Source organism: Hibiscus syriacus, unplaced genomic scaffold (assembly GCF_006381635.1).
Source record: "Hibiscus syriacus cultivar Baekdansim isolate YM2019G1 unplaced genomic scaffold, ASM638163v2 tig00111200_pilon, whole genome shotgun sequence".
NCBI lineage: Eukaryota > Viridiplantae > Streptophyta > Magnoliopsida > Malvales > Malvaceae > Hibiscus > Hibiscus syriacus.
Window position 1 is genome coordinate 897,501 of NW_024063016.1, and position 9,344 is coordinate 906,844.

Sequence of the window (9,344 nt, forward strand, 5' to 3'; positions counted from 1 at the left end):
ATATCGACAAATAACATTTTACCAAAAAAAAAAGGGATCTAACTATACTTAGCCACCGACAAACTAATCAAAAAATAAATGTCGTAATGATTTTCTTGTGATCACCAAAAAGATCGCAAAAGTATGCAAAAAAACATATAAAAAGTCTTTAGGATCGTTCTACAAGAGTAGAGAAAAACATGTTACAATGATAGAAATTCTTATTCAAAATTAAGAAAATTCAAGAAAAAATAAAGGACATCGTATGAAAAAAAAGATAATTAATAGTCATCGACGATCGACAACCAGCATTAAAATTAGTGTTGTCGTCAGCTAAGTAAAAAAAAAAAGAATACGACACATAAATATTAAGAAAAACGGAATGTTATTTATTTTTTAAAAGTTAAGCATGTGATTTATTATTAATATTTTTGCGGTTTTGTCCACAATCATATTTATTGAAAAATAGACGGCAGAAATTCATATTAAAAAAGGTGAAAACAAATCCCACCAAACCTAATTTGCCATCAATAATTCATTGAAGTTTTCAATTGGGGCAAGCATAATTAGGCAATATTTCATTTGAAGATTAAGATAAAATTATTTAATTAAATTAGATAAGAAGCTCATTATTAAGCAACCACAATCGAACTTGAATATGAGTACTAATTATTCACATAAAAGAAATTATCTAATAACATTGGTCTTTTGTTTATCAAACATATTAAATATTTAAACTTTAAATAATAAAAAACACCAACACGAATTTTCAAAAGTGACCGAAAACAGTTTGAAAAAGCTAATATTAGGGATTAAATTGGAAGAATTTGACAAATACAAGGATTAAATTTTGCTTTATCTAAAAATAAATTTTGGTTTTTCTGGAAGAGCCTGTTCATCACGTTTCGTACTAAAAAGGAAAATAAAGGAACAGAAAATTTAATCGTCGTCTCCTCTCATCTTCAAAATGGAACTAAATTTTTAGGCCAAATAAAAATCTGCATTTTTATTTTATTTAGAGCTATTCATCCACCTCTATATCTATCTTCTTATCGTCTCTCTATTAGTTTCTCTATTAGCTATGCAAACAGAAAAGTTGCCACTAGCCAACATGCTGTTGCTGCTGTTACATCTGCTTCTCGAAACTCAAACCCCCCAAAGCTTTCTGCTGGGGAACGCAAGGCAGCTACCTTGTATCCAATATCTGGGTTCACTGTGGAAAAGAGACCCTCCTTGGATCAGACCCAGGGTCGAAATGATTTTTTTAATCTCCTGAAGAAGAAGACCTCAACAAACACTTCAGCTGGTCTTTCAGGTTTAGATCCTCATATTTCATCTTCCACCGTAGAGAAATCTGAAGTTTCAAATGGAGTAGCCAGTGCGTCTGCACCTGCTCATGGTAATGAGACTTGTACTGTGGCAACTAGCAACGATGACACACGTCAAGATGCTCAAGGATTTTCTGATGACTGTGAAAAGGATATGATCTCCTTTGCTATGGTATATCCAGATGAAGAAGAGGCTGCTTTTCTTCGTTCACTTGGCTGGGAAGAAAACTCTGGTGAGGATGAAGGCCTCACAGAAGAGGAGATCAATGCTTTCTGTAAGGAGGTGAGATATATCTTTTCTTTCCGTCTTTTTCGCAGTACTTTCCCTTTACAAATGTAAAAAATTTAATCAATGAAATTTCACTGAAGTCAAGTTGATTCTTGGTACGTCTCTAATGAAACTTGAAGTTCAACGCAAAATGTTATGTAGGTGATCAACTAATCATGCTCCATCTATTGGATGCTAAACGGAATGGGATATGTTTTTTATTTATAGCCATTGAACAGTTATTAAAATTTGGTACATTTATAATGCCTTTATCTGCAATCTGATTCCATGGCTAATCATCATCTTCCTCGTTGTTTTAAAGCAGTGCATTTTATATATTTTGCTTTGTTATTCGCTAATTTTGTATTTTTTTTTCTGCAGTACATGAAGCTCATGCCGTCTCTGAAACCTTGTAGCAGCATTCTCCCAAAGCTTTGCTCAATCTCTTGCAACTAATCCAGATGGACCTTCTTCTGAATCAAGCTCAACTAGGACCGTATCATGAGCTTGACTTTCTTTATCCCTACATAATAAATCCAAAGAATTTCCAGATTTGATGGCAGATCTTTAGGATTTCCGCCGCCCCCCCCCCTTTTTCCTCACTTGGATATTTCCTCCATGAAATAGCTGCTGAGTGGGGAATCCGTGTTTGGTTTGGGGGGGGGGGGGATTGGTGTTTTCTTCCTTTCAAGAGGGTTCAACTTTACAAGATAGAGACTATTGGTGTTTTTGGGCAATTTTACATATAGGAAAAGAAAGATGAAATAAAAGAAGTTGCATTTTTGTTCAGTAGTACACGTTACATGTGTATTTTTCATGGTTATCCTTTATCTTTTTTTAGCCATGTTTTACATGTGAGAGCAAGTAGCTATCCGTGAAAAAAAAATGAAGGAAACACCAGTGGGGATCCATTCTAAAAGCTTCAACACCCACTTTCTTTGCAAAGATATGATGACTGTAAATATATATTTTTAAATGCCATTATCATGCAAATGCCATTGTACCAGTCATTTTCCAAACCAATGCAGTGCTTAATTCTCACTTGGGAACATTTATTCTTATCATTCATGCATAGGAAAGGCAAATTGCGAATTAGATAGTCCTCCACAGTCTAAACTAGGTAGTCCTTGTTTCAAGTCAGTTATACATCTAGGGTTTAATCTAATTGATTCGTTCAATTTTCATAATAGCATCACACAAATTTAGATTTGAATCTCATTATTATTATTTATCTCTAGACTTATCTTTTAATCTAATGAGATTGATCATGTTTGTAAAAAGGAAAAAAATCAATTTATATATAGGCATTTATAGATTTAGTTCATATTCTTCAGTTTAATTATTTTTAATATTTTAATTTTATTATTTGAAAACAAAAGATTGAAATTGACCAAATTAAAATACAAGAGTTAAATCTATAATTTATATATAGACAATACAGAGATTAATAATGACATAATTTGACTAAAAACATATAAACTTCAAAACTGTGCATAAGGAATTGTGCAAACACTAATTTTTTTTTTAATTACAACACTAAAATGTGGATGAAACATTTTGACACTTATATAATAACATAGACATGGGTACATTACACAAACTGCCAACCTTTATATAACATATCAGATATTTTATTTTAACATGAATTATATGAGCAGCAGAGTCTAGATTCAAAATTTTCTTTGTTATCATAATTTAGTAATACTAAAATGCTATAATTGTTTTTTTCATCTCTGAATGACAACCCAATTACATTTTTATTCAACTTTTCCAATCAAAGACATTATTTTATTTCACCATTTTTCCTTATCAAAACAAACAAGCCTCAAAATGGCAAATCAAATCGGGAAAGAGGTTGGTATAACCAATTCAAAACCAAAAAAAATATGGTTTCTATGTAGTTGAAATCATAAATTTCAAAATAGCAGGATTAATCTTAGTCTTCCCAGTCAAGATGGTTACTATAGGGTACAATATTTAATACGGTGAAAAATCCTTTCTAATTGCACCATCGAATAATTAAAACGACACATGATTCCTGCTTATAAGACTGAAGACTCACTTGTGGATCCAAGCTACAATGCTGATCGGTTATTCTACGTGAGAAGTCCAATATATAAGTCCGCTGCAGTAGAAGATTCAGATTAACAAAATTAATAGAGATGGTGACAGAATAGCAACGCAACACATTTAATACATAATGAAATTAGAGAACATCTTAGGTACGACATTTCGTGTATCGTTCTCATACAGGCACATAACCACAAGATAGATTATTCATCTTCAATTTGAAACAATCATACAAAGCTAGCCTTAAACATAACATGGGTGATGGTCAAAATTATAAATATGTAATAACATTCACCTGATTAACACGAAAACACACTGTAAGACACCTGCAGTACCAGTCCAGACTGAAGGACCAGATTTCACTACCGAGTCTTGTATCAACAGGCCCACAGAAGCAGACAGAGAGGTAAAGGAGACAACGTAAGCAAGGAAAAGCCAGAGCTTCAACCTGTTGCAACGAAAGATTATCATCCATTAGCCAAAACAAGCAACGAAAGAAGTGTTGAGTTGTCACTCCTTTAAAAAGAACGTAGTTCTAAACCATGCAATGAACAGATGCAATGAGGGTCAACACATTCAACTTCCAAAAGTATAAGTTTCCCATTTAAACAATCTAAATATCAGCAATTGACGAAATTATTTGCAACCATGCAAAAGAAAGAACAACACACTAGCAAGAAAATAAGAAGAAAAGGAAATTTGAACGTTAAACACCATTACTAAATCCCTACAGCTTTAATGCATATAAAGCCAAATCCTAGTCGCAATTCTGAACTCCAATTGCTGACTACAGAATTGCCATGCAACTGGAGTACATGCACAGATCAGCTTACTTAATGCATGTTTAAGTGATTAAGCAAGATGGTTGTTAAGTTTTCATTATGAGAAATAACAGAGCTTATAATTATGGAACCTAAGTGAAATAAGAGGAAGCTTCAAATGGATTAGCAGCATTTCTGGTGTCTCATAATCAAATTCAGCAGCGACTCATTTTCACGATCCGACCCAACCTGCTAACAGTTGAAAAAAATCCAATACCGCTCCTTCATTTTTTTTACTCTATCTGTTTTCTTGTATTTCAATCAGACTAACAGTTCAAAAAAAAATCCAACACTTAAAGTTACAAGGAAAAAAACTTGTAGTTCAGCACTTATGTGAGATACTTCTTGGGTTTTGCATAAAAATTCTGTTTCTAAACCGCATGAAGTTTATAAGGCACATGATTTACCACTAGGGGTGTAAACGAGCCGAGTCGAGCTCGAGTATTGCTGAGCTCGACTCGACTCGAAAACTTTGAAATGAAGCTCGACTCGACTCGAAAACTTTGAAATGAAGCTCGACTCGACTCGAAAACTTGCGAGCTTAAAATTTTCAAGCTCGACTCGAACTCGAAATCCTAAACTGAAGCTCGTGAGCAGCTCGAAAAGGCTCGAAATGAAAAAAAATTATTAAACTTAACTCGATTGAAGCCTCAAACTCAAACTCGAACATGAACCTTAAATACAAGAAATCTTACTGTATTTTTTTATAAAAAAATCAATACATAAATATTAATATTATTAATAATTTATTTCTAAAAAAATAAAATCTTAATATATTATATTTTCGAGCTGCTCACGAGCTTTTCGAGTCGAATATCGAGTTGCTCGTTTCGGCTCGTTAAGAACTCGAGTCGAGCTCGAGCTCGAGTCGAGTCCATTCGATCCGAGTATTTATCGAGCTTTGATCGAGTCAATCTCGAGTAGCTCGCGATCTGTCTCGTCTCATTTACAGCCCTATTTACCACAATCACTTTCCCATAGAGCCTAAAGGTTGACTTTCGTGATAACACAGGCGCAGAAAAGGTGGATGAGAAATACCTTCTTTTCATCAATGTTCTACACAAGTATAATCCTCAAAACTTTCTTTGGTTTCAAAAGCTCAGTTCATCATTACCATACAGTCAGCTAAATAAAATTCCAAGCTCAGAGAATTATGATGTACCACTCCAGTCACAGTTGAATGATGAGTAAGGAAGAGAGAGTTCAACATGAATACACTTTATAAAATGATCTTAAGGAACAGTTCCATATTAATTAGTTCTGACCCTTTAGTTAGATGGATCACTTGAAATTATGCGTCCAAACTTGAACCTAAAATGTAGGCACTTTACTTGTGATAAATCTAATTTTGAATAGAATTTCAGGAACTCGGTCTGCAAATGCACTACTCATACAGAATTAAAGAAATTGAAATATCAATTGCTTTAATGTTAAATTTGTTGATGCCAAAAGGAACAAGTTAGATGAGATACAAGATTCTGTACCTTGGATATCAAAGTAATCATTACTTCAATAAACCTCAATTCTGTAGACATCATAAAATATTCGATGACAATTTTATTCACTCAGCTAAAATGTAAGAAAGCATCTCGATTTCACAGTTCACGGCACCATCACCCAGTAACAGATAAGTGATTTCTTAACTTTCCAATCATAGGCAAAACGATAACAAATTTAGCGAAAATTAGTTACAGTAAGCATAATCAAACTCCAACTGTTGGTGAAAGGCAAATTCGATCCAAAAAGGAAAATCACTTGAAAAGAAACAGTGAGAAATTGAGGGAGATAAGAACAGCATTAGCTCACCTCCACTCGCTGTCGTCATATGGATCAATATCATCTTTTCTAACACAATTGAACATCAAAGCCGCAATAGATGCAAATATTCCTATTAAAGAACCGTATAAACATCGAAAAATACACAATTAAAACGAAACAGGGCATATATTTAGAGAGACATAGAGAGATTAGATTGTACCAGGTAAATAATGAACGAAAGAGACAGTGACAGAGCTGCAAAAGACGGCGTCGACCCAAAACCACCAGCCGACTCCGAATACGGCGCCCGCACAAGCGGGGCCGAATATCGCCCACAGCTCGCCTAAATCCATTTGATTGTTTCTTCGGTAATTAATTAACCAATTATTCAAAATAAAATAACGAACCGACTTTTTTTCTTCAAGTATAGGCTACTGTGAACTGTTTACCCCCCCCCCCCCCCTCTCTCTCTCTCTCTCTCTCTACCTTCCTTCCTCTGGAATGCGTACATTACTGTACCTCAGCTTTACTTTTCTCTCATATTGTTTTTTCTTCTACCTTCTATAAATGTATACAATTACGGTATTTCGCTGTAATTGATTTTTTAAAATTTAAATTTTAAAAAATGAATTACTAGAAATTAAATTCTAAAAAATAAATTATATTTTTGAAAAATATTTTTCGAAAGATGTTTTCGTAAGATGAATTACATTTTTTTTAAAAATATCTTGAAAACGTTTTATGATTGTCGACATGCATTTTCGTCCGACTTTATATTTTATATACATGTTATTATATTATATCATTATATATTATTATTCATTTGCTATTTTATTTTTCAGGTTCAATACTACAAATGAGTTTAAACTCCAAGGCCCTGTACACCCAGCAGAAACCCTAGTCTTCTACATCTTCAGCGTTGCAGCCAACATGCAAGGGGGAACTGCCAGTCGAGTTCCACGGTCAACCCGAAGACTCCTCTCGCCTCACGTCTCCATCCACGTCACTGGAATCCTCACCACAAGCAAAGCAAGAGTTTTAGTCCTAACAGGAGTCTAAAACCGAATTAGCACTATAAATACGCAGAGAATAGAAGGAAAAAAGGGGGATTCAAAAAATGGGGACACGAGAGATACATGTGAGCACTGGAAAAATACGGGAATAGGATCTGCAGCTGTACGTGCTCTTAATTCGTTGGAAGAGTTTTTGGAGTTTGGGAGGAGTAAAGTCCTAAAAAACCAGTGAGGAGAGAAAAATAAGATTAGGAGAGGGTCGGTCGACGGTGCAAGGTTGTCGATCTTCGCACAAAGGTCTCGCGACGCAACCCCCACTCTCGGGCTGTTGTGGTGTTGTCGTTCCTGGTCATTTGGTAAGTAAACCGTGAGTCCAAAGCCGTTTTAGCCGCTTGCTTGGTCGGGGGTTTCATCTTCGAGGACTGGGTTGGGCTGGAAGGTCGTGTATCACCTTCAACGGCCATGGGTGGCCACTGTCGTGCATCGTTCAAGCTGTTTGGGGCCTCCACTTGGGCAGCCATGGTCACTACCGCTCTACAAATCCACTGCTATTTTTTTCCCTTGTTGCAAAGTCTGAGGAGACACCTCGCCCTTTGAACGATGTGTTGAGAACTGCTTGTGAAATACTCTATAAGCAGGATAAATTCTTATCTTATTTGCTCCCTGTTGATTGGTTTGAGCTGTATCGGGAACGCGTGGCCGAGGCAGAGCAAATGATTTTGACTACCTTAAATTTTAAAGGTAACGTGGAACATCCATATGATCCTCTATATTCGTTCTTAATAATCTGGGCCTCTCACAAACTATCTTGGTGAACTGGGCATTGAACTTGGTCAGTGAGGGGTAAGATTATATTTAATTATTCAATGTTATTTATTTTCTTTTTTGAAGTTAATTTTACAAGTGCAATGTGTTTGTAAGGATTAGTTCTGTTAGTTTTAGAAGTAAAATGACGTGCCATGGACCGATAATTTATTTGTTTTTTTAAAGTTACTTTTGTTTCCAGCTTTCACATATGAGTCCACTTTCCCATCAAATTTACTTTTGTCTTTAATTTGTTTATTCATTTATTATTATTATTTCCATTTAATTTAATATTTTATTTTTTTTCATTTTTTTTATGTTTTTTCTCTGATTTATTTAATAATTATTTAATATTTTTTATCTGACACTTTCGACTCTTTTAGAAGAATTCTGATCAGTAAAAAGTAAGTAATTCTAATTGAATTTTTGAATTTTAATTTTAATTTTCGCAAATAAAGACAATAGGCAAATTAATTGGTACCGAAAAGGCGGTTAAAGGGTGCTAATCATTCATTGACCGTAACCGACTCCCGAACCCGACACGTCTCTGGTAAAACGCAGATCAGGTAAGAAATAAGGTATCTGATCAACCCATTTTTCGTAAAGTAAATGATCGGTGGCGACTCCAATCCGCATTTTTCACGTCGAAGCCCAATTCTGGGGCCCAACCGAAAGACGGTCGCGACAGCTTGGCGACTCCGCTGGGGATAGGTAAGTGAGTCAGACCGAAATTAATTTCCGGTTGTCTTTTTTAGAGAAAATTACAAGTTTAAATTTTAATTTGTTTATTTGATTCTAATTATTTACCTTTGATTATTTTTCAAATAAATAGTTGTACTGACGTTTTTTAATGATTTCAGATTTTTTCAAAATTGTTATCTCTAAGCTCTAAACCCGAGCTCCGAACCCGTTTTAAGTGGGGGTAAAAGCGACGCATTCGTGTGAATTTATTCACCGCATATGCCTAGCAAGTAGCCTTCGGGATTCATATACCTTATGTCTTCGTGTGAATTTATTCACCGTGCGGGCATAAGGGAATGTGTCCTCTCGAGTTTAACTTAGTCCACACAAGCTTGTAATAGGCTTAGGACTAAGGGTTTGGCAAGCCCAAGGGGGCACCGGCAATGAGAACTCGAGTACCTTTTTAGAACCTAAACCGGGAGAGTGCAGGGAATTAGAGCTCACCCCAAGACCTCATTCCAAACCCTATGATGCTTTGTTTCCTGCTTTATTTTCTGTTCAAAGCATGCGAACTAGACAAATATGCGGCTAGGATTTGTTTGAAATTAGCATGCGGGATAGA

General features: G+C 35.1%; 2 protein-coding genes across 2 annotated transcripts in view; one reads left to right on the forward strand and one right to left on the reverse strand.

Moving 5' to 3' along the window:
- Positions 1 to 2,496, forward strand: part of LOC120155666 — a 4,938-nt gene extending 2,442 nt beyond the window's left edge. The window contains exons 2-3 of the mRNA XM_039167165.1: positions 868 to 1,590; positions 1,957 to 2,496. Coding sequence (XP_039023096.1) covers positions 868 to 1,590; positions 1,957 to 2,031 — 798 coding nt within the window. The 3' untranslated portion in view covers positions 2,032 to 2,496. The remainder of the gene's footprint in view (positions 1 to 867; positions 1,591 to 1,956) is intronic.
- Positions 2,497 to 3,376: 880 nt separating this feature from the next.
- LOC120155645 (transmembrane protein 50 homolog) lies at positions 3,377 to 6,648 on the reverse strand. Its single transcript, XM_039167150.1, has 5 exons — positions 6,445 to 6,648; positions 6,273 to 6,354; positions 3,941 to 4,093; positions 3,634 to 3,700; positions 3,377 to 3,601 (listed from the first exon to the last, which is right to left on the reverse strand). The coding sequence occupies exons 1-4, from the start codon at positions 6,575 to 6,577 to the stop codon at positions 3,667 to 3,669; spliced, it is 402 nt and encodes a 133-aa protein (XP_039023081.1). The 5' UTR covers positions 6,578 to 6,648; the 3' UTR covers positions 3,377 to 3,601; positions 3,634 to 3,666.
- Between the last annotated feature and the right edge of the window lie 2,696 nt (positions 6,649 to 9,344).

Bases quoted from the DNA above. Each gene is read 5' to 3' on its own strand.
- LOC120155645 (XM_039167150.1), bottom strand. From the start codon at position 6,577: ATGGATTTAGGCGAGCTGTGGGCGATATTCGGCCCCGCTTGTGCGGGC. The intron at 6,355-6,444 runs GTACAATCTAAT...GTTCTTTAATAG, and splicing joins TTTCGTTCATTATTTACCTG to GAATATTTGCATCTATTGCG. The intron at 3,701-3,940 runs GTGAATGTTATT...CTTCTACTGCAG, and splicing joins TGTGTTTTCGTGTTAATCAG to CGGACTTATATATTGGACTT.